At 45.3% G+C, this 24,781-nt stretch overlaps 1 protein-coding gene across 27 annotated transcripts in view; it reads left to right on the top strand.

Moving 5' to 3' along the window:
• LOC112207927 (protein FAM153B) overlaps nucleotides 1-24,781 on the top strand; it is a 72,697-nt gene that overhangs the window by 18,485 nt on the left and 29,431 nt on the right. For 10 of the 27 annotated variants that reach the window (XM_063810914.1, XM_063810918.1, XM_063810902.1 and 7 more), the window contains 6 exons: nucleotides 16,526-16,584; nucleotides 17,442-17,466; nucleotides 20,248-20,327; nucleotides 20,785-20,809; nucleotides 23,864-23,940; nucleotides 24,395-24,419. In XM_063810914.1, coding sequence (XP_063666984.1) covers nucleotides 16,582-16,584; nucleotides 17,442-17,466; nucleotides 20,248-20,327; nucleotides 20,785-20,809; nucleotides 23,864-23,940; nucleotides 24,395-24,419 — 235 coding nt within the window. In that variant the 5' untranslated portion in view covers nucleotides 16,526-16,581. Of the gene's footprint in view, nucleotides 1-1,795; nucleotides 1,990-4,769; nucleotides 4,836-11,945; nucleotides 12,118-14,228; nucleotides 14,373-16,525; nucleotides 16,585-17,441; nucleotides 17,467-20,247; nucleotides 20,328-20,784; nucleotides 20,810-23,863; nucleotides 23,941-24,394; nucleotides 24,420-24,781 lie in introns of those variants that run through there. The other 17 variants (XM_054685280.2, XM_054685296.2, XM_054685293.2 and 14 more) reach the window with 7 other exon arrangements.

The following is a 24,781-nucleotide window of genomic DNA, read 5'->3' as shown; positions in this document are numbered from 1 at the left end:
AGGCCAGGTGTTGACAGGTGTCCTCAATGGGGACGGCCCAGATGTTCACCGTTGTCTTAATTAGGCCAAGTGCAGATGCCCATAGCTGCCTCACAGGGCTCAGCCAAAAGGAACAAGGCTGTTCTCCTGAGCCCACATCAGGTATTTATAGCTTTCCACATTGGGGTCAGCCCAGGTGTTGGTAGCCATGCATTCTGGGCCAATCCGTTATTCCAAGCTGTTTCCTTGGGCCCAGCCCAGGTGTCCACAGCCATCCTCATTGGTCCAGCACAGGTGTTCAGAGCTATCCTCCTTGGCCCCAGGCCAGATGTTGACACTCGATCTGACTGGGCCCAGACCGGATATGCAAAGCTGTCTTAACTAGGAGCAGCCCATGCTTTCACAGCGGTCTTCACTGGTGTCAGCCAGGTTTCTCAGAACTGTCACTTGGCCGAACCTTGGTGTACATTGCCATCCCCATGGAGCACAGCTCAGGTATCCATAGCCGTCCTCACTGGGGCCAGCTGAGGTGTTCCCAGCCATCGTCATTTGTCTCAGTGCAGGGGTTCACAGCTGTCCTCATTGGCTGAGCCTAGTTGTTCCTTGCAATCATTACTTGAGCAAGACCAGGTGTTCATGGCTGTTCTAACTGGGGGCGAGCCCAGAAGTTAATAGTGCTCCTCATCTGGGCCAGCCCAGGCATTCACAGCCATCCTCATCATGATCAGTTTCAGTGTTCAAAGCTGTCCTCCTGAGGCCAGCCTGGTTGTTCACTGCTGCTTTTACTGGGCCCAGCCCAGGTTTTCCCAGCTTCCCTCACTGGGGCTAGCGCAGGTGTTCACAGCTTTCCTCATTGGGCCCAGGCCATGGGTTCATAGCCATCTTCATCAGGCAAAGCCAAGGTGTTCACAGCCATTTTTTCCGGGTCCAGCCGAAGTCGCCCTCACTTGGGCCCAGCCCAGGTGTTAATAGTCGTCATCAGTGGGATTAGCCCAGTTGTTCACAGCATCTTTCTAGGGCTGAGTTTAGGTGTCAAGAGCCATTCATCTTGGGCCCAGCCAGCTGTTCATAGGCATCCTCATGGGGACAGGCCCAAGTGCTCACAGTGGCTCTCACTGAAACCAGGGCAGGTGTTTTTGGCTGTCTTCATTGGGCCCAGCCTAGACATTCATAGCTGTGCTCAAGGCGACCAGCCACGATGTTAACAGCTGTCTTCAGGGCAATCGTCCCCGGTGCCACAGCTGTCCTTATTGGCTTAGCCCAAGTGTTCTCAGCTGCTCTCGTTGGACCCAGGCCAGGTGTTCACAGCTGTCCTCACTGGCCCAGCCCAGGTTTCCATAGCCACCCAAACTGGGCCCAGCTCAGGGCTTCACAGCTGTTTACTCTGGGCCAAGTCCAAACACTCCAAGCTGTCCTTAGAGGGCCCAGCCAAGGCGTTCACAGCCGTCCTCATTGGTAGCTAGCCCAGCTGTTAGTCCTTGTCCTCAGTGGGCCAGACCAGTGTTCACAGACATCCTTATTGGGCCAGCCCAGGAGTTCCATGCTGACCTCGCTGGGCCCTGCCTAGCCCTTCATAGCTGTCCTCACTGGGCCCAGGCCAGGTGTTTGCAGCCATCCCCATCAAGGTCAGCCCAGGGGTTCACAGCCTTCCTTGTTTGTATGAACTCAGTTTATTATAGCAACAGTTTTTGATGGCTGTCAATATCAAGGCAAGCCCAGGAGTTCACGCTACCCCTCAGTAACATCAAGCCCAGGATTAAGAGCCATTTTCACTGGCCCCAGGCCACCTGTTCATAGCTGTCTTCATTGTATCCAGCCCAGGGCTTCCCAGCTGTCTTCATCCAGGCCTGTGTGGGTGTTCACAGTGGTCCTCATCTAAGCCAGCCAAGAAGATCCCTGTCATCCTCGTGACAGCCAGCCCAGATGTCCCTAGCCGTCCTCATCAAGGCCAGCCAGTTTGCTTACACGTGTGCTAATTGGAGCCAGCCACCCTCATAGAGGCCATCCCAGGTACCGACAGCCATCCACGCTGGGCCCAGCCCAGGTGTCCACACCTGTCCCCATTGAGCCTAGCCCTGGTGTTCATGGCTTTTGTCACAGGACTTCTCCCAGTTGTTTCCAGCAGTTTCCATGGTCCCAGGCCATGGTTTCACAGACATCCTCAATGGGGACAGCCCATCTGTTCACCGTTGTCTTAATTAGGCCCAGTGCAGATGTTCACACGTGTCTTCCTTTGGCTCAGCCAAAATGAACAGAACTCCTGAGCGCATACCAGCGGTTTCTAGCTGTCCACATTGGGGCCAGCCCAGGTGTTCGTAGCCCTACGTTCTGGGCCCATCCCAGTTATTCCAAGCTGTCCTCTTGGGCCTAGCCCAGGTGTCCACAGCCATCCTCCTTGGCCCCAGGCCACATGTTCACATGCCATCTCACTGGGCCCAGAGCAGCTATGGAAATTTTTGCTCTTGAAGTTGAGGTCTGTTTTAATTGAGGTTTCTGAGGTTGTATAGCAGTGTGCAGATGCAGGTGACTTGTGCCCCAGCACTGGGCTGCCTGGCTGTGCCCTGGGCTTGTGTGACCTTCAGTCTGTGCTGGGCTGGAATCTGCTCTAGAGGTTTCCAGATTTCTTTTTACCCTCCACCCCAACAGACCCTCAGGCCTTTTTGTGCTCACTTCCCAAGCTCCCCTTGGACTCTGCTCCGGAGTCCATGTCAGCCCCGCCTGGGACCTTGACTGCCACGTCACCCACATTGCTCCTCTCAGCCTGTGATGACGATATATCCAGACCCCTTTCTGCCCCAGAGCTGCAGTGGGTCTCAGAGGAGCCCAGCTTTACCCCACAGTCTACCCTGGGAAGGTGGAGACACATCTGATACTGTCACTGCAGGGGGTGCCCCATATGGCAGCTGCTCCGCCAGGGCTGCCCTGACCCATCCCCAGCTGTAAGTCCCATGTCACTGGTGTGCACAGGCACTCACCTCTTTAACTTTGTCACGTCCACATTCTTAAGTGTTTGGTGGCACCAGGACCCGGCAGGGCTGAGGGAAGGACCCCTCGAAGCTCAGTTAGTTCTCTATGTCCAGCAAGGATGAGTGTGAGGCCCCGAGCATCGAGCATCGGGAAAACCACGTCAGGTGTTCCTCCCAAGCAGGTGCCCATTGCAGTGCCTGCCCCTGCCGGAGGGCACTGCCTGAGCTAAATCCCCCGTCTCACCTTCCCAGACCTTCACCTGGTTTCAGGGCTCCTCAGCCACCCGCATATCGCTGAAATGTCAAAGAGCTTGTGAGGAAGCTTCTGGGGCACCTGCCTTCTAGAGGAGGCTGAGGGCAGCTGCGGATGGTTATTTATGGGGATGTTTTTGGCCTGGGCCACAAGCAGGTGGGTAAGTGGCACAGGGATGGCAGCTTAAGGTGCCCCGGCTTCTCTGCATGGCTGTCACTGAGCAGAGGAGTCCGGGCCTGCCAGCAGGTTCCATCCTAGCTTATTCTCTGTGTGTCCTCAGTTGGGGTACCTACCCTGTCTCTGCCTCAGTTTCCTCCTCTGTGAGACAGTGATCCTAACAGGCCCTACCTCTGACAGTGGTTTTGATGAAGTACGCGATGTGGGTGAAGCACCTGGAGCTGGCCCACTCACAAAGAACGCACCACGGACTCTCAAGGTTAATGTTGAAAAGGGGCTGGGGTGGGGCAAAAGCGGGCAGGCCATTTCAGCTCCAGGTGCCTGGGCTGACAGATTGGATTAAATTAGCATGTGCGTTGCTGAGTGCACAGGGGACAGTTGCCCAGGCCAGAGGCATCAGGGTCAAAGCTGGTGATGCCTTGGCCTCATCACCCCAGGCTAGGGCCAGTGCATGATGTAGTCGGCCAGGGGAGGGCTCTGGAGCCCTGCAGCCGAGGGGGCCTGGTGACCCTCACAAGGTCATTCACAGGCCACTAGGATGGCCTGCCCTTTTCCAGCCAGGTCTCACTCTAGGAAAAAAAAAAATTGATTGTAACCTCGTTGGCAGTTTCCTTTGCATAGAAGTGGGAATTCGCTGCTAGCGAGGCTGGTGATGAACTCCGCCAAAGCTGGGAAATCTCGTTTGAGCAGGAGCGCCCATTATCTTGGCCAAGCTGCTGCAGCTGGGCTGAGCGGGTGTGGAAGTGTGGGTGGTAGTCGTGTAAGTTCTCCAGCCAAGCCCAAGTTCCTCTGCAGACCTGTGCATGACGGCATATCCAGATGATTCCAACCTCCTGCTGTGGATTCAGTCCCGCTTCATAAGACTTCTCTGCAGTCCCCAGACATCAACAAGGACCAATAAGCTATCTTTTCTGTGTCTTACCTGAATTCTTGTCCCTGTGAAGCATTAGCAAATTGAAATGTTTGTTTTCTACCAGCATTTGGGGGTATTAGTTTTTTTTATTTAAAAATAATGACAGTAAAGACATCAGGAATAACACACTTGTAGGACATTCACGAGGTACAGAAGAATGCACACCGAAATCTGGACTTGTCTTTTCCTCTTCTGTAGCCTGCCAGCTTCTGCCTCTGGAAGTAACAACTGTTAAGTTTCTGCACATCTTTCCAGATTTATTAATTGAACAATCATATAGCACTGACACCGTGACAAAGCTTTGTCAAAGGACTTTGGCTACCAGTGTAAAAGACTCATTTCTTTTCATTTACTGTGAACACTTAGGTGGCACCAGGAAGGAAAGCCTTATGCTCATTCCTTTTTATTCTTCCTAACATATTCTGTTTTTAAAAATGTCTTTTCCAGGGGCTGGGCACAGTGGCTCACGCCTGTAATACCAACACTTTGGGAGGCCGAGGCGGGTGGATCACTTGGTCAAGAGATCGACACCATCCTGGATAACACGGTGAAACCCTGTCTCTACTAAAAATACAAAAAATTAGCTGGGCACAGTGGCGGGCGCCTGTAGTCCCAGCTACTCGGTAGGCTGAGGCAGGAGAATGGCATGAACCTGGGAGGCAGAGGTTGCAGTGAGCCGAGATCGTGCCACTGCACTCCAGCCTGGGCGACAGAGCGAGACTCCATCTCAAAAAAAAAAAAGTCTTTCCCAATTTGGCATTAAGAGATATAAATCTGTGGTCTAGTATTTTTTAATTGAGTTTTCTCACTCTCTCTCATATATGTGTATATATATATGTGCACACCTGCCCTACTTTCTATTCAGTTGTTGACAATTAAAATTCTCCATTTACACAGGTAATATGTGTTCCTTCCCAAATTCTGTTAACCACCCCTTCAATTAGATAATTCCTGAAAAAAATTGCAACATCTATGTTAATGCAGTTTTGTTTGTTTTTTGTATTTTTTATTTTTTGTTTATTATACTATAAGTTTTAGGGTACATGTGCACAACGTGCAGGTTTGTTACATATGTATACATGTGCCATGTTGGTGTGCTGCACCCATTAACTTGTCATTTAACATTAGGTATATCTCCTAATGCTATCCCTCCCCCTACCCCCCACCCCACAACAGGCCCCGGTGTGTGATGCTCCCCTTCCTGTGTGCATGTGTTCTCATTGTTCAATTACCACCTATGAGTGAGAACATGTGGTATTTGGTTTTTTGTCCTTGCTATAGTTTGCTGAGAATGATGGTTTCCAGCTTCATCCATGTCCCTACAAAGGACATGAACTCATCATTTTTTATGGCTGCACAGTGTTCCATGGTGTATATGTGCCACATTTTCTTAATCCAGTCTATCATTGTTGGACATTTGGGTTGGTTCCAAGTCTTTGCTATTGTGAATAGTGCCACAATAAACATACGTGTGCATGTCTTTATAGCAGCATGATTTATAATCCTCTGGGTATATACCCAGTAATGGGATGGCTGGGTCAAATGGTATTTCTAGTTCTAGATCCCTGAGGAATCGCCACTCTCTCTTCCACAATGGTTGAACTAGTTTACAGTCCCACCAACAGTGTAAAAGTGTTCCTATTTCTCCACATCCTCTCCAGCACCTGTCGTTTCCTGACTTTTTAAAGATCACCATTCTAACTGGTGTGAGATGGTATGTCATTGTGGTTTTGATTTGCATTTTTCTGATGGCCAGTGATGATGAGCATTTTTTCATGTGTCTGTTGGCTGCATAAATGTCTTCTTTTGAGAAGTGTCTCTTCGTATCCTTTGCCCACTTCTTAATGGGGTTGTTTTTTTCTTGTAAATTTGTTTGAGTTCTTTGTAGATTCTGGATATTAGCCCTTTATCAGATGAGTAGATTGCAAAAATTTTTCTCCCATTCTGTAGGTTGCCTGTTCACTCTGATGGTAGTTTCTTTTCTGTGCAGAAGCTCTTTAGTTTAATTAGATCCCATTTGTTAATTTTGGCTTTCATTGTCATTGCCTTTGGTGTTTTAAACATGAAGTCCTTGCCCATGCCTATGTCCTGAATGGTAATGCCTAGGTTTTCTTCTAGGGTTTTTATGGTTTAAGTCTAACATTTAAGTCTTTAATCCATCTTGAATTAATTTTTGTACAAGGTGTAAGGAAGGGATCTAGTTTCAGCTTTCTACATATGGCTAGCCAGTTTTCCCAGCACCATTTATTATATAGGGAATCCTTTCCCCATTTCTTGTTTTTGTCAGGTTTGTCAAAGATCAGATATTTGTAGATATGTGGCATTATTTCTGAGGGCTCTGTTCTGTTCCATTAGTCTATATCTCTGTTTTGGAACCAGTACCATGCTGTTTTGGTTACTGTAGCCTTGTAGTATAGTTTGAAGTCAGGTAGCGTGATGCCTCCAGCTTTGTCCTTTTGGCTTAGGATTGACTTGGCGATGCGGGCTCCTTTTTGGTTCCATATGAACTTTAAAGTAGTTTTTTCCAATTCAGTGAAGAAAGTCATTGGTAGCTTGATGGGGATGGCATTGAATCTATAAATTACCTTGGGCAGTATGGCCATTTTCACAATATTGATTCTTTCTACCCATGAGCATGGAATGTTCTTCCATTTGTTTGTATCCTCTTTTATTTCATTGAGCAGTGGTTTGTAGTTCTCCTTGAAGAGATCCTTCACATCCCTTGGAAGTTGGATTCCTAGGTATTTTATTCCCTTTGAAGCAATTGTGAATGGGAGTTCACTCATGATTTGGCTCTCTGTTTGTCTGTTATTGGTGTATAAGAATGCTTGTGATTTTTGTACATTGATTTCGTATCCTGAGACTTTGCTGAAGTTGCTTATCAGCTTAAGGAGATTTTGGGCTGAGACGATGGGGTTTTCTAGATATACAATCATGTCATTTGCAAACAGGGACAATTTGACTTCCTCTTTTCCTAATTGAATACCCTTTATTTCCTTCTCCTGCCTGATTGCCCTGGCCAGAACTTCCAACACTATGTCGAAGAGGAGTGGTGAGAGAGGGCATCCCTATCTTGTGCCAGTTTTCAAAGGGAATGCTTCCAGTTTTTGCCCATTCAGTATGATATTGGCTGTGGGTTTGGCATACATAGCTCTTATTATTTTGAGATACGTCCCATCAATAACTAATTTATTGAGAGTTTTTAGCATGAAGGGCTGTTGAATTTTGTCAAAGGCCTTTTCTGCATCTATTGAGATAATCATGTGGTTTTTGTCTTTGGTTCTGTTTATATGCCGGATTACGTTTATTGATTTGCGTATGTTGAAACAGCCTTGCATCCCAGGGATGAAGCCCACTTGATCGTGTTGGATAAGCTTTTTGATGTGCTGCTGGATTCGGTTTGCCAGTATTTTATCGAGGATTTTTGCATCAATGTTCATCAGGGATATGGGTATAAAATTCTCTTTTTTTGTTGTGTCTCTGCCAGGCTTTGGTATCAGGATGATGCTGGCCTCATAAAATGAATTAGGGAGGATTCTCTCTATTTCTATTGATTGGAATAATTTCAGAAGGAATGGTACCAGCTCCTCCTTGTACCTCTGATAGAATTGGGCTGTGAATCCATCTGGTCCTGGACTTTTTTTGGTTGGTAAGCTATTAATTATTGCCTCAATTTCAGAGCCTGTTATTGGTCTATTCAGAGATTCAACTTCCTCTTGGTTTAGTCTTGGGAAGGTGTATGTGTCGAGGAATTTATCCATTTCTTCTAGTTTTTCTAGTTTATTTGTGTAGAGGTGTTTATAGTATTCTCTGACGGTCATTTGTATTTCTGTGGGATCGGTGGTGATCTCCCCTTTATCATTTTTTATTGCCTCTATTTGATTCTTCTCTCTTTTCTTGTTAGTCTTGCTAGGAGTCTATCAATTTTGTTTTTGTTGATCTTTTCAAAAAACCAGCTCCTGGATTCATTGATTTTTTGAAGGGCTGTTTGTGTCTCTGTTTCCTTCAGTTCTGCTCTGATCTTAGTTATTTCTTGCTTCTGCTAGCTTTTGAATATGTTTGCTCTTGCTTCTGTAGTTCTTTTAATTGTGATGTTAGGGTGTTAATTTTAGATCTTTCCTGCTTTCTCTTGTGGGCATTTAGTGCTATAAATTTCCCTCTAACACACTGCTTTAAATGTGTCCCAGAGATTCTGGTATGTTGTGTCTTTGTTCTCGTTGGTTTCAAAGAAGATCTTTATTTCTGCCTTCATTTCATTATGTACCCAGTAGTCATTCAGGAGCAGGTTGTTCAGTTTCCATGTAGTTGAGTGGTTTTGAGTGAGTTTCTTAATCCTGAGTTCTAGTTTGATTGCACTGTGGTCTGAGAGACAGTTTGTTATAACTTCTGTTCTTTTACATTTGCTGAGGAGAGCTTTACTTCCAACTATGTGGTCAATTTTGGAATAAGTGCGATGTGGTTCTGAGAAGAACGTATATTCTGTTGATTTGGGGTGGAGAGTTCTGTAGATGTCTATTAGGTCTGCTTGGTGCAGAGCTGAGTTCAATTCCTGGATATCCTTGTTAACTTTCTGTCTCGTTGATCTGTCTAATGTTGACAGTGGGGTGTTAAAGTCCCCCATTATTAATGTGTGGGAGTCTAAGTCTCTTTGTAGGTCTCTAAGGACTTGCTTTATGAATCTGGGTGCTCCTGTATTGGGTGCATATATATTTAGGACAGTTAGCTGTTCTTGTTGAATTGATCCCTTTACCATTATGTAATGGCCTTCTTTGTCTATTTTGATCTTTCTTGGTTTAAAGTCTGTTTTATCAGAGATTAGGATTGCAACCCCTGCCTTTTTTTGTTTTCCATTTGCTTGGTAGATCTTCCTCCATCCCTTTATTCTGAGCCTATGTGTGTCTCTGCACATGAGATGGGTTTCCTGAATATAGCACACTGATGGGTCTTGACTCTTTATCCAATTTGCCAGTCTGTGTCTTTTAATTGGAGCATTTAGCCCATTTACATTTAAGGTTAATATTGTTATGTGTGAATTTGATCCTGTCATTATGATGTTAGCTGGTTATTTTGCTCGTTAGTTGACGCAGTTTCTTCCTGGCCTTGATGGTCTTTACAATTTGGCATGGTTTTTCAGTGGCTGGTACCGGTTGTTCCTTTCCATGTTTAGTGCTTCCTTCAGGAGCTCTTGTAGGGCAGGCCTGGTGGTGACAAAATCTCTCAGCATTTGCTTGTCTGTAAAGGATTTTATTTCTCCTTCACTTATGAAGCTTCGTTTGGCTGGATATGAAATTCTGTGTTGAAAATTCTTTTCTTTAAGAATGTTGAATATTGGCCCCCACTCTATTCTGGCTTGTAGAGTTTATGCCGAGAGATCAGCTGTTAGTCTGATGGGCTTCCCTTTGTGGGTAACCCGACCTTTCTCTCTGGCTGCCCTTAACATTTTTTCCTTCATTTCAGCTTTGGTGAATCTGACAATTATGTGTCTTGGAGTTGCTCTTCTCGAGGAGTATCTTTGTGGCGTTCTCTGTATTTCCTGAATTTGAACGTTGGCCTGCCTTGCTAGATTGGGGAAGTTCTCCTGGATAATATCCTGAAGAGTGTTTTCCAACTTGGTTCCATTCTCCCCGTCACTTTCAGGTACACCAATCAGACATAGATTTGGTCTTTTCACATAGTCCCATATTTCTTGGAGGCTTTGTTTGTTTCTTTTTATTCTTTTTTCTCTAAACTTCTCTTCTCGCTTCATTTCATTCATTTGATCTTCCATCACTGATACCCTTTCTTCCAGTTGATCGAATCGGCTACTGAGGCTTGTGCATTTGTCACATAGTTCTCATGCCATGGTTTTCAGCTCCATCAGGTCATTTAAGGACTTCTCTGCATTGGTTATTCTAGTTAGCCATTCATTTAATCTTTTTTCAAGGTTTTTAACTTCTTTGCCATTGGTTTGAACTTCCTGCTTTAGCTCGGGGAAGTTTGATCATCTGAATCCTTCTCCTCTACTTGTCAAAGTCATCCTCCATCCAGCTTTGTCCCGTTACTGGTGAGGAGCTGCGTTCCTTTGGAGGAGGAGAGGCACTCTGATTTTTAGAATTTTGAGTTTTTCTGCTCTGTCTTTCCCCATCTTTGTGGTTTTATCTACCCTTGGTCTTTGATGATGGTGAGATACAGATGGGGTTTTGGTGTGGATGTCCTTTCTCTGTTTGTTAGTTATCCTTCTAACAGCCAGGACCCTCAGCTGCAGGTCTGTTGGAGTTTGCTGGAGGTCCACTCCGGACCTTGTTTGCCTGGGTGTCAGCAGTGGAGGCTGCAGAACAGCGAATATTGAGGAACAGCAAATGATGCTGCCTGGTTGTTCCTCTGGAAGTTTTGTGTGAGAGGAGTAGCCGGCCATGTGAGGTGTCAGTCTGCCCCTACTGGGTGGTGCCTCCCAGTTAGGCTACTTGGGGGTCAGGGACCCACTTGAGGAGGCAGTCTGTCCGTTCTCAGATCTCAAATTGTGTGCTGGGAGAACCACTACTCTCTTCAAAGCTGTCAGACAGGGACATTTAAGTCTGCAGAGGTTTCTGTTGCCTTTTGTTTGGCTATGCCCTGCCCCCAGAGGTGGAGTCTACAGAGGCAGGCAGGCCTCCTTGAGCTGCGGTGGGCTCCACCCAGTTAGAGCTTCCCAGCCACTTTGTTTACCTACTCAAGCCTGGGCAATGGCGGGCGCACCTCCCCCAGCCTTGCTGCAGCCTTGCAGTTTGATCTCAGACTGCTGTGCTAGCAATGAGCGAGGCTCCATGGGCGTAGGACCCTCCGAGCCAGGTGCAGGATATAATCTCCTGGTGTGCCGTTGGCTAAGACCATTGGAAAAGCGCAGTATTAGGGTGGGAGTGACCTGATTTTCCAGGTGCCATCTGTCATCCCTTTCCTTGGCTAGGGGAGGGAATTCCCTGACCCTTTGCACTTCCTGGGTGAGGCAATGCCTTGCCCTGCTTCGGCTCACACTCGGTGCGCTGCACCCACTGTCCTGCACCCACTGTCCGACAATCCCCAATGAGATGAACCCGGTACCTCAGTTGGAAATGCGGAAATCATTCGTATTCTGCATCGCTCACGCTGGGAGCTGCAGACTGGAGCTGTTCCTATTCGGCCATCTTGGCTCCACCCCCTATTAATGTAGTTTTTGTGCCTCATTAATGACCCATTTGATTTAATAGTTCTTAAAACTTGTGATGAATCAACAGTGATGGAAAGTTGTACTGAATCATATCTTTTTTAATTACTATGAATTATATTGTTAGAGATTGGCTTTAAAATTGAAGTTACACTAATGCATTTTAAATGTAATTTGGAGCTAGTTTAGAATTGTTGAAGCTAGGACTCTCTGGTGACTCAGGAATAGTAGAAATTGGTAGGGAAGGCATTTCACATCAAGCCTGGAATCTCCCTTTATTCTCAATGTATTAGCTTTTCTTATCTTTACCCTGAAATTTTCACTATCAAATATATTTGAGAGGCAAATCTTTTTCCTCCTTTAATGTTTGTTTCATACACATAGAATAATACTGTGTGTCTGAGATTCAGTTTTTGAAATGAAACACGGAGTCTAAGTGACCCCTTGTCGATGTGACAATGGACTGGTCTAGATCACAGCAGTTGGGCCCCATATTGTGACATGGATGCTTGCGAAAATTCTACTGTGACCTGTTGCTGAGGTGATCTGATGATATAGGTCTTGCCTTTCATTTTAACTGCCATTCTGGCAACTGAACGTTGGCAGTAAACGCAGCTTAGTTGTCTCAGAGGACTCACAATGGGATGTGTTTATAGTTGTTTCCTCGAAGGTATGTATGTTCATTTCCATCTTCTGACTGCAATTTCTTCAGATGAGCCAGTTTTCCTGTACGTTAAATGTCATTCTGATTGTTTTTTATTTCCCCAGCTCCTATTTGTCTACAGATTTATAAATATGTTTCAGAGTTTTATTACTCAATTTGTGTTTTTTTATTCTTCTATCAAGATTTTTGCCTCAAATACTTTTCTCTAGAAAATACACTGTTTCCAATGCCAATTTTTTTTTTTTTTTTTTGGAAGAGTCTTGCTCTGTTGCCTAGGCTAGAATGCAGTGGTGTGATAATGGCTCACAGCAACCTCCACCTCCCAGGTTTAAGCAATTCTCCTGCCTCAGCCTCCTGAGTAGCTGGGATTACAGGCATCCGCCACCACGCCTGGCTAATTTTCGTATGTTTAGTAGAGACAGGGTTTTACCATGTTGGCAAGGGAGGTCTTGAACTCCTGACCTCCTGATCCACCTTCCTTGGCCTCCCAAAGTGACGGGATTACAGGCATGAGCCACAGTGCCTGGACTTTTCTTTTTTTTTTTTTTTTTGGCAGAGTCTCATTCTGTCACCCAGGCTGGAGTGCAGTGGCACAATCTCAGCTCTTTGCAACCTCTGCATCCCAGGTTCAAGCGATTCTCCTGCCTCAGCCTCCCAAGTAGCTGGGACTACGGGTGCCTGCCACCATGCCTGGCTAATTTTTGTATTTTTAGTAGAGACAGGGTTTCACCATATTGACCAGGCTGGTCTTGAACTCCTGACCTTGTGATCTGCCCACCTTGGCCTCCCAAAGTGCTGGGATACAGGTGTGAGCCACCACACCCGGCCTCCCCCGCCACACACACTCTTTCATAGACTAGATACAGAATAAACTGCTGAAAAATCCACTGGGGGGCCACATTTTCAGTTAATTCCCATTAATTGCTTCTTCAGAATGGTTCAGTTGAAGGGAAGTTTATTCTTGGCACAGCCATCAAGTGGTAGTTAGTTTGGAATGTCCTAAGTTCCGAACTACCTTGGGGGCCAAGCAGAACTTGGTCCCTTGCTGTGGTCAGTTGGTCATGGAGGGGTGCTCACTGCCAGACAGCTGACAATACAGGGCAATGGGTAGGATGACCAGACATTTGAATTTGTTCCTCAGAGAGGCTTCGTTTGCAGGAAAGTGCCATATTTTAGCCCAGGAGTTAAAACCTAGAGACAGGAGTTTTGTTTTGTTAAATGATTTGGCTTTTTTCTGGACTCACCACCTCTTCCAAATACATCAACCTTCCTGAAGAGCCCTTGGTGCAGGAGGATTGAGAAAGGGAGTGGAAAGAGCTCCAGGTTCAGGGTCCAGGCCATGATTTAGAGGCCTCAGGTATTCAGGGATCTCTGTCCCCAGAAAACCAACCAAATTCTTGTCCCAGATCTATCATTCGTCAGTGTTGTGACCCTAGGCAGGTCGCTTCAAATCTCTTCATTTCACTTCCCTGAACCGTCAACTCTGAGTGGCAGCCCCTGCTCTGCCCATCTCTCTGGGCCGATGTGGGCATCACAGGAAATTCAAACAAAAACTTTTCACGAGTTCTAAAGCATGAGACCCGTGTCAAGAATGAAAAGAATTTTAGCCTCCACTGCCCTGGAGTCCCCCAAGTGGCTTCTCTATTAACCACTACCAAGGGCCTGGCTTATTCTTCCAGACATGAAATAATTGAACACTTTATGGCACTTAGGAAGCACCCGTTTTAAGGCTTTAGGTCCATTTAACTATTCTTACCCTGTTAACATAACGTAGGCCATTAGGAGGCACAGAGGGATCTATAGAACTTCCTCAGGTTCTAGCAGCTTCTCAGAAGTCCCTGAGCTCAGATCCTATGCTCCGGACCCTATGCTCTTGGTCACTCCAATCTACTACCTTTCTGTAATGTCTCATCTCAATACAGGCATTTGCCTGCACACTTATACGTGCAACCCACAGTGCAAGTCTTTCTGAAGCCCAACTCAGATTCAGGGAGCTTTGCTCTGCAGATGATGAACAATGGAATCAAACATTTAAGCTGTGAATAAATAATTACTCATTTCTCTGATCTTTTGCGGCAAGACACCAACACCTGTCTTTATTTTAATTCATTTCCCAGTGTGTTGTGACGAGGATCAAATAGTGTATCCTAAGATGCCAGGGGAATCCACCGTCTGCCACCGCGAGCGTGAGAAGCCAATCACCTATCACTGGCATCACTGGCATCCCGGCCATATATACCCTAGAATTGCATCAATGGAAGGTGTTGTGGAAATTCAGTCATTCAGTTCATTCATGATATGATTTCTAGATTCTTCAGTGTCTCATATTTCAGACAATTATAAAATTGCGATGCTATATTCTTTATTTCATGTGTGCGTATTTAAATGTGTTAAGTCAATCACTAGTGCTACAACCAGAGGAGTAAAGGTGTATTTCCATTCCAGATTTGGGTTTACTTTTAATAGTAAATAACATCTCAGTGCAAATTGTAGACATTTTGCTGATTGTTAAAACATTAATTAAAAAGGATCTTTTTCTGAGACGGTGTTGCCAGGTTTGTAAAGTAATGGACATCACTTCAAACTGTTTGGAAGTAACCGAAAAATGGAGGAAGTGGCAACAAAAATTTCCATATACCCACCTTCCTCAGTGTTTTTTGGTGATCCCATCTTTGTGAGTGTGATAACGCTCGTAACAATGACTGAGCCAATAGTGATACATTCTTATGAACAGAAATCTAGGGTTAGCATCAAGGTTCACTCTGTGTTGTCCAGCCTATGGGTTTTGACAAACTGACAATGTCTTTTGTCACCCTGACGGAATAATTTCACATCCTAAACATGACCTGAGCTGCATCTACTAATTCCTCTCCTTTTCTGAGGATTCCTGACAACTATGGATGATTTTACTGCCTCTATAGGTTTCCTTTTCCAGAATTTTATAGAGTTGGAATCATAGAGTATGTAGCTACGTATAACTAACTTATTTTACTTAGCAATATACATGTAAGATCTTTTGTATCGTTTTGAAGCTTAACAGCTTAATAATTCTTATCAGTGAACAATAGTCCATTGGTTTCATCGAACAGGGTTAGTTGGTTCACTCACTGCCTGAAGACCATCTCAGCTGCTTCCAATTTGGGTAATTATGAATAAAGCTGCCCACATTCTTGTGCAGATTTTAAGATGAACATAATTTTCTAATTTAGCTGGGTAAATATGTAGAATTTGGATCACTTGCTGGTAAGACTATGTTTTCCATTGTGTTAGGCAGAATTCACCAGTACAATTATGTGGGCATTTTTTTTTAAGTTATTACTTCCTGATTAAATTCTATAATGATAGAGGCCTACTCAGATTATCTGTCTCTCCTTTGGGTGGTTATGGTAGTTTCTCCCTTTGAAGGCATTTGTCCATTTCATCTAAGCTAGGAAATTTGTGGGTGTAGACACTTGAATCTGACAAGTTGCCTGCTTGGTTCTCATCAAAGGCTACTGTGCTTCCGGTCATTCCTACTCTCAAACTTTTCAATAGACTTTCACTCCTGCACTTAAAAAATTGCAGGCATAGATTTGTTGAAAGTATTCTGTGATTATTTTCTTAATGATCATGGGATCAGCAAGGATAATTCCTCTTCTATTCATATTGTTTGTACATCGTGTCTTCTGTATTTTCTTTGTGATTAGCCTTGCTGGAGGTTTACCAATTCTATTGATCTTTTCTAAGAAGCAGCTTTTGGTTTTGTTGAGTTTCTTTATTTTATTATTTCTATTACATTGATTTCTGCAAATATTGTTATATTTTGGGGGAGGAGGGTTGCCTGGTTTACATTACACTATACTTTTTTCTCTAGTTTCCTAAGGTGGAAAGTAAGACATCTGGATTTGGATTACATTTAGTTTACTGCACAGAATTGTGAATGGCACTGGTGCCCCTGAAGTGTGCACTTGATTATTAAAATAATAAATACGATGTATTTTGGCCACAATACTGATTTTAAAGCCAATTAAATGGATGATAAGTACAGGAGGAGCATATGTAGATCAAGGAAAGATAAATGCCATTATAACATTTCAACAACAAAAGAAATTTACCAGGCCTCAAAATGCACAAGGGGGTGATGGGACACTGTCATGAAATCAGCAGTGCATTTGTGTGCCACCCTGTGTGAACTCTGCCTTTTTCGCAGTGGTGTGGGGGCTTAGCCAGAGAACCAGGTCCTGACTTCTGTGGCTTTCCTGATGGTCTCATTTGCCTTCCCTCATCACCCAGGAGGGTGTCCCAGTGGCAGCCAAGTTTCTACCCTTAACCCACCTCCTTTACACATGCCAGCCCCCTGTCCTTAGCATCCAAGGTTGCCTAAGGGATTCCTTCAGTAGAACCAACATGATGACAGTTACTCTGTGTTTCCTAGATTACGATGAGGACCTGGTGCAGGAAGCTTCATCTGAAGATGTCCCGGGCGTTCATATGGTAAGTTCTTCTTTATGTTTCTGAGATGGAAATTTTGTTGCTCTTGGTTCTTTTTTATTTTATTTGAATTGAGATATGAAAATCTTACCATGTACATTATAGATGACTTACAGAATATTTTGGTGGGAAAATGTGAGGGTCATTACCAGGTAAGAAATGATCTCAGATGGCATTCTTAGATGACACCTTCAGTTATGAACTGTATGGCAGAAAGAATTTTTTTTAGGGGAAAAGCTTTCTTCTTACAACATTGTGACTATACAACCAAAACAATCTTGAAAGTCTTGCATAAAAATCTTGTGCCTTTCCAGAAGTGCCTTCGAGGCCTTAGGACCATTGCCTCAACCACTGTCTCCCATCTGCTTTTCTAATGTCACCAAGTAAAGAAAAGACTTGTATGGTGAAACCCCATCTCTACTACAAATACAAAAATTAGCTGGGCATGCTGACCGGCTACTGTAATCTCAGCTACTGGGGAGGCTAAGGGAGCAGGATCGCTTGAGGCCAGGAGGCGGATGTTGCAGTGAGCCATGATCATGACACTGTACTCCAGCCTGGGTGACAGAGCGAAATTCCAGCAAAGAAAGGGAGAGAGGAAGGGAGAGAGGGAGTAGGGGAGAGAGAGAGAGAGAGAGGCAGGAAGGAAGGAAGAAGGGAAGGGAAGAAGGAAGAGAAAGAAGGAAGGGAAAGAAAGAAGGAAGGAAAGAGAAAAAGAGAAAGAAAGAAAAAGAAAGGAAAGAAAGAAAGAGAAAGAAAAAGAAAGAGAAAAGGAAGGGAGGGAGGGAAAAGGAAAACCTGTGCACACAGGACACAGCATGGTCTGACCCTTGTAGTGTTTTGTTTTTCTCTAAATGCAGGTGGACAAAGACACAGAGAGAGACAGTACGTATTCTGGAATCACCCCTATGCTGAGGAAAAATTCTAGTGTTGACAAAGGTGACACTTTCTTGCCTCATTTTTTCTGGAGAGCCACTCTGGTTTGAACTTCCTGCCAGAAATGTGGTTCAAGCACTTTTGTCTTGACAAGTGAAGAACCTGGTCAAGAGATGTGACCGTTGACTCTGGTGCTTGGAAGGAACAGGGTCATTTGGATAGAAGAGGGTGTTGTGAATCAGAGTTGGGAGGTATGGAGGAATGAGTCAATGTGGAATGATTGTGAATGTCTCTGCGAGTTTGTGTGCTTTTCCCCAGAAAATACGTTCCCATATGCAAAGCACAACACAAAGATTGATATTCTAGAAACAAAATTTGATCACCACTGCATTTTTGCAAAAAATCAACCCATTCATTCCTCACCACAGCTGTAGCTGAAGGTAAGTTTAATATCCCAAGTCCTCACATGGAGATGATGTAGAGATGAATTTTTCAGGCTTTTGGTCTCCTAAATGGAAATGGCATAGATGAACTCGGGAATGGGTGGAAGGGTGATGCTGTGGGCTACTAGTCTGAAGTTATAACATGGCCCTGGTGTAACTTGTCACCATGTCAGAGAGTCCTTAGCATCTATGTGTATGTGGAAGTATGTTGGCCTATAAAGATCTCCAGCACTGTATACCACAATAGAATGGTCTCAATGGTCAGCTGACCCAGAGTTTGAGTAGGTTCATTGTACAGTGAACTTGGGTGCGGTCATTAATATGAAACATACAGAGGGAGCTGCCAGGCCTTTGGTCAGTTCCTGGTCAAGGGCAGAGAACATTCAGAGATATATTCTATTATATTTAATGAGATCATCACCAGAAACGTTAGAAATGCTCCAATTCAGTAGCACACATACCCAAGACACAGCACCCAACAAGATCTCACAGAGCCAATTGGCTGTTAGCCTGGTGCCCATCTCGTCTGCTGGAATCTCTGCACAGCTGGGTAACAGAGGGTCAGCGCCCCCACCTGCTGTCACCCATGAAGGGCTGTCCCATTCCTGGAGCCAGTGTGAGTATGAGCAACAGCGGGCCCCATGACACACACACACAGTGTTAAAAGAAAGAGCAGAAGGACAAATATCACAGGCCAAGTAGAGGTCATCTTTAAATGGTAGGATAATTGAGTATTTTCAAATCTTGGTTTAGTCTTCTTTGAAACAAAAGGTTAGTGAATATGTAGAATATTTTGGCTAGAATTATATCACCTCTTTGAAGAAAGGTTGCTTTTTACCTCGTACAAAATGTTCTGGCTGGAGACGGTGGCTCATGCCTGTAATCCCAGTGCTTTGGGAGGCCAAGGAGGGTGGATCACCTAAGGTCAGGAGTTCAAGACCAGCCTGATCAACATGGAGAAACCCCATCTCTACTAAAAATACAAAATTAGCTGGGCATGGGAGCACATGTCTCTAATACCAGCTACTCAGGAAGCACATGTCTTTAATACCAGCTACGCAGGGAGCACCTGTCTGTAATACCAGCTACTCAGCTACCCATTCATCGTCCACCACAGCTGTACCTGAAGATAAGTTTAATATCCCCAGTCCTCAGATGGACATGCTGCAGAGTTGAATTTCCCAAGCTCTTGGTCTTTTAAATGGAAGAGGCACATGTGAACTCGGGAATGAGCGGAAGGTTAATGCCATGGGCTACTACACTGAATTTGTCACAAAGCCCTGGTATAATTTCTTGCTAGGCCAAGTTATTCCAGCACTTCTGTGTGCTGGAAGAATGAAAACCTATTCAGATCCCAAACACTATCATTATCGGATGGTCTCAATGGTCAGCTAACCCAGGGTTTGTTTGAGTAGGTACATTGCACTGTGGGCTTTAGTGTGATCATTAATGTAAAACACACAGAGTCCTCAGGCTTTTGGTCTACAGCGTTGAGGTCATTCCTCAGCTCCTGTTCAAAAGCAGACAATAATCAGTGCCATACTCTATTGTATTTAATGAGATAATCACCGCAAGTCTTAGAAATTCAGTGGAAACCAATCCCAACACATAGCATCCAATAAAATCTCAAGACTCAACTTGGGTGTTAGCCTGGCACCCATTTTCCCTGCTGGAATCTCTGCACAGCTGGGTTGGAGAGGGTCAGTGCCCACCCCTTGCCCCGCCTCGCTGCTCCCCATGACAGGCTGTCCCAGTGCTGGAGTCAGTGTGAGCATGAGCAGCAGTGAACTCCATGGTGCACACACATGGTGTTGAAAAGGAAGAGCGGAAGAACAAATATCACATGCTAAGTAGGGGTCATCGTTAAATGGTAGGATAATAGAGTATTTTCAAATCTCTGTTTATTTGCCTTGTAACAGAAAGTTAGTAATAAAATCTTTTGGCTAGAATTAAATCTCCTATTTTAAGAAAGGTTACCTCTTGTTTAGTACAAAATCTTCTAGAAGGGATGATAAACAGATCAGCAGCACATGTGGATTGTGAGGAGGAAATGACTTTGGCAGGGATCAATAAGAGGGCAAGTTAGCTCAGTTCAGATTAGGAAGGAGGAGCCCTAAGAGGCTGCCAGGGACACACAGCCTGCACTGCGTGGTGTGCACTGTTTGAGATTGGCTATTATATGTTTATGAGGCGGCCTGGAGCTAGGAAGCCAAAGGCCCTGATTCTCTTTCTTCCTGCATCTCTCCTGTGCCTGCTACCCTCCTCCCAAGCCCACCTCAAGCAGTGTTACTGAATTGTTCATGAGCGCCACCACCAAGGTGCTGACGGTCACTCTGTGTCCTCCTAGTTGAGATGAAACGGCAAATACGGCGACTACGGGAGCTCCACCTATACAGCATATGGAAGAAGTACCCAGAGGCGATGAAGGTCAGGCCACCTGGATTTGTCTGAGAAAAAACTGTTGCTTTCTTAGCTTTATCTTATTTGGATTAAATTAAGATATGAGAATCTGACAATATGTATCTTAGTTACACAGTGTCCTTGGGGGAAATGGTAAGTGAGAGTCTGTCCCCACTGAGGCTTGATTTAAGACAGTGGGAGAAAATGACAGCATCAGTCACCCGTTGTGTAGCAGTGAGCCTTACCCATTTTGTTCTCTTTGGAGCAAAATCAGCTACTTGCCAACCAACATGGACTTCAGAGGAAACATCCTCTGAGAAAAATGTGTGTCTGTAGTATGAGTCGATTTGTTCGCTTCTTTGGGGTTCCTTTGAACACGGGTTTTCCATCTTGTTTTGTAATGTCACTAAGCGAAGAAAAGTCCTGTGCTCACAGGACACAGCATGGTCTGATGCTCATAGCAATTGATTTTCTGTCATTACAGACATCCTTGGGAGTTCCACAACGTGGTACGTACTGGGGAACCCCTCTCATACTGATGAGTAATCCAGATGTTGAGGAATGTGGCCCTGTCTCACAGGCTTTCCTGTAGACAGGCAGCCTGAGCTGAGCTTCATGTTGTGAATGAGGACCTAGACTGTGATGGGAGAAATGGTTTTTCTAGATAAGAAACAGTGGCCACATTCTGCAGTCCCCGGGAGCAACTGTGTTCTCTGAAGGTGGGGTGGGATCCCGTGCAAGGGGCCTGCCATGTCTTTTGTGAATTCATGTGGTGCCGTGGTCAGTGAGTCTGGGAGGGGGGTGTGTGGGTTTCTGTACTACATATCCCCAGAGTTTCTAGTGTCCACATTCTCAACAGAGATTTCCGTCACCGTTGCGGTCCTGTTGCAGGCACATGAAAAAATTAACTTGTAAGCTTCCAAAGTGTACAGTTTATTTCACGCACAGGACACTTTAATTAACCTAAAAGAAATCCTCTCCACACCCAGGCAAATTCTCACCGCACACCCATAGAACAGGACTGTGTCAGGATCTCTGCTGATTTTATTTTTTCATTCAGAATTCCCTGCTATACTTTATTTTCTAATAAACCTCACCTCTTCACAGGCCTTTCTATTTCCTCTGCCACTGGAGTGGTCATGACACCTCACTCTAGCCCCTTCCCTCCTTTACAAGCCTTTTCTACCAAAGCCCTCAGAACTGACCCTCCACCACCCATCTTGAGCAGGGAGAGTGGGGCAGGGCTTCTTCCTGTGCATTTAGACCCTGGAGCAGCCTCATGCTACAGCGAGTTCTGCTGGGAAACTGAGAAGAGAGGAGCCTGCAGCTGGGGTTGGGGTGAAATCACCCCAACTTTCTCCACTGAGGCCTCATATTGACCATAAGATAATGGGGCCCAGAATGGATAATTCCAGGGTCATATAGAGTTTCAGCCTTGTATCCCTCAGCCTAGTCATGGTTTCTGTGTGCTCGGCTCAGAAACTACAACATGAAAAGAAAACCAAGGGGTTTGCCCTAGGGTCTGAGAGGCAGGGTGAGCACTTGCCTTCCTAGCATGATGGAGGGTGGCTCATGCACTGCAGGTGGGAAAGCAAACTCGGCTGTGGTACTGCAGAGGCTCCACGATGTCCCCATTCAACCGACTGTTGGCAAAGGTGCTTGTTTGTTTCTGAAGGCTGTTGCAAAAAAAAAACAAAAACAAAACAAGTGAACGCAGTTGGTTTCGGTGAATAGGAATATAAACTCCGCCAAATTTAGCTTGAGTTTTTTCTTGGAGTATGCATTTGGTGGAAACGTATTGTGTATAAATCAAATTTGATTGCTGTGTAGGTGTCATTACTTATCCCACATTGTAAAACAATCAGGCTGGTGTGATTTTAAAATGTCCTTCACTAACCTCAGAAACTGTCTCCTCATAACCCGATTCCCCTAGTCATCTTTAATCTCTAGAATATAGTTTTTTGTGGTACTCAGGGGGCTTTCTGCTGTGAGGGATTAAAGGTACAAATCAGCGTTACCAACATTGGGGCTCTAAAAATTCATAGACAGCTGCCCGTTGGGCTCTATGTGAGAGACAGCAGGCTACAGCCTTGGCCTGGGCCTGCAGAGGAACATGATTTGGAGGAGCAGAAGGAAGGCATGAGGGCAGCAAAGCCACGAGGGAAGCCAAGGTGCAACATCAGGAGAGTCAGTTCTACATCACCTGGGCACGGCCGGAATGTTCAAGCCTCATCTGAAGGAGGAGTTGAGCTCCGACTTCATGGCTGGCCTGAACATTGGCCATCTTCCCAAAAGCCTGGACAGAGGAGCTACTTTCTTGTTTCTTGTCTTCTCCATCTCCCTGTGTGTTGACAGCAATGGCACCACCAGAAATTAGTGAGAGACAGAGAACAGGAGTGAGTTCCTGAAATGTTCAACTTAGCCCAGAGAGGACATGATCATTAGGGATGGACTTCAGGGTCAGGCCAGACACAGAGTAGTTGCCAGGCTTGATCACCCTGTGGCTGGGACAAAGATCAGCTTCTGGGAGTCGCTGGACAGGTGGTCCTTGTGTAGCTACTATTGGCCAAGAGTGTCCTGGCCCAGAGTTCCGTTTTACTGGAGGGAGCCTCAGCTCCCAGGCAGGGCAGCTGCCCAATGCTAGTGTCGGAGGAGGCGAGGAGGGGACCTTGCTCTAAGGCAGGCTGAACTCAACAAAGGGAGAGGGGCTGCCCTGGAGTTTAGGTGGTCCTTGCAACCCTCCCGTGTGATCCATAAGAGATCAGTTTCTCTGAGACAGCCTTGCAATCATCAGTCCCAAAGTCTGTAGTCTCCTACTCACAGGTGGAGGAATCCTGGCCATGGCTGGTCACTGGGAGGGCAGGGACTGTGTCCTCCTCCTTCTTTCTCATCCCAGAGCTCAGCTCTGGGCAGCCCATCTTGGGCCCCAGTGATGTTCCGATGCCTGCATTCCTGTTCTGAGATCTAGCACAAGTGTGCAAAAACTTTCTGCTCATTTTCTATAGTCTCCGGGTTCCCACACTTACCCAGTTACCTGCGTGGGTTGTAATCCAGGATCGGGGAGAAGAGGGTGGGCTCCTCAAACAGTGAGGTTTTCTCTTCTCTGCCCCTGCGGTTCTGGTCTGTCTGTTCCTGAAGTGTGCACTGAATGATTACAATAATAAATTTTGTATATGTTTTACCACAACAATGTCTGAAGTTCAATAAAATGAATGGAAAGTGCAAGAGAGGCATATGTAGACCCAGGAAAGATAAAAGACATTGTCACATTTCAACAGGAAAGTGGAAATTTCCCAGGCCTCAAAACGCATAGGGGAGTGATGAGACACTGCCATGGCATCAGCAGTGCATGTCTGTGCTGCCAAGGCTCTGTCTTCCGTGGCTTTCCTGATGGTCTCATTGACCTTTCTTCATCACCAAGGAGGATGTTCTGGCAGGAGGTCCGTTTTTGCAGTTAACCCCCCTTGTCTACATGTGCCAGCCCCGTGTTTTTAGCACGGGAGTCTGCCTGACGGATTCCTTCAGTGCACCCAACGTGCTGACAATTACTCTGTGTTTCCTAGAGCGTGACGAAGGCTCCTTGGGCAAGCCATTGTGTCCACCCGAGATACTCTCGGAGACGTTGCCAGGCTCTGTGAAGGTAAAGTCTTTTTTGTTTATCTGAGGTGGGAATTTTATTTCTCTTAGTTTCCATAGAAATTGAGATAAGAGATGATCATCTTACCATGTACATTATAGATGACTTACAGAATGTCTTGGTGGGCAGCTGTAAAGTCAGAGTCAATTACCAGCAAGAATGAATTCAAGATGACAGGTTCACTTAAAAACTCTAGGGCAGTAAGCATTTTCCATAGGAGAAGTGCTTTCTTCTGGAAACTAATGGTGAACATGCAATGAAAATAAACTTGGAAATCATGCACAGAAAACTTGTGCCTTTCCACGTGCCCTCTAGGCTTTAATTTGGGGCCCTTGTGTTGACTATTTTCACTATTTCCATTGGGTTTTCTATAATGTCAACAATGCAGAAAAGACCTGTGCACACAGGCCACAGTGTGGTCTGACTCTCATAATGTTTTTCTTTTCTCTATTTGCAGAAAGGTGTACGCTTTCCATCAGAAGGTATGTATTCTGGGTTTACTCTTTTTATTGTTTTTATTTTGCTTGCAATTCTAGGATGCATGTGTAGAACATGCAGCTTTGTTACATCGGTATAAATGTGTCATGGTGGTTTGCTGCACCTAAGCCTTGATCATGGCACTGCATTCTAGCCTGGGCAACAGAGTGAGATTTCATCTCAAAAAAAAAAAAAATGCAGAGAACAATCAGGGACATATTCTACTATGTTTAATAACATGATGGCCACAAGTGTTCCACATGCCCTTATTCAGCCCACACATCCAATACACAGTGCAGAATAAGAGCTCAAGGAAGAATTGGGCTGTTATTCTGGTGTCCATCACCCCAGTGGGATTTCCTGCACA

This window comes from Pan troglodytes, chromosome 4 (genome assembly GCF_028858775.2).
Source record: "Pan troglodytes isolate AG18354 chromosome 4, NHGRI_mPanTro3-v2.0_pri, whole genome shotgun sequence".
Taxonomy (NCBI): Eukaryota; Metazoa; Chordata; class Mammalia; order Primates; family Hominidae; genus Pan; species Pan troglodytes.
This window is presented reverse-complemented; position numbering and strand designations above follow the sequence as displayed.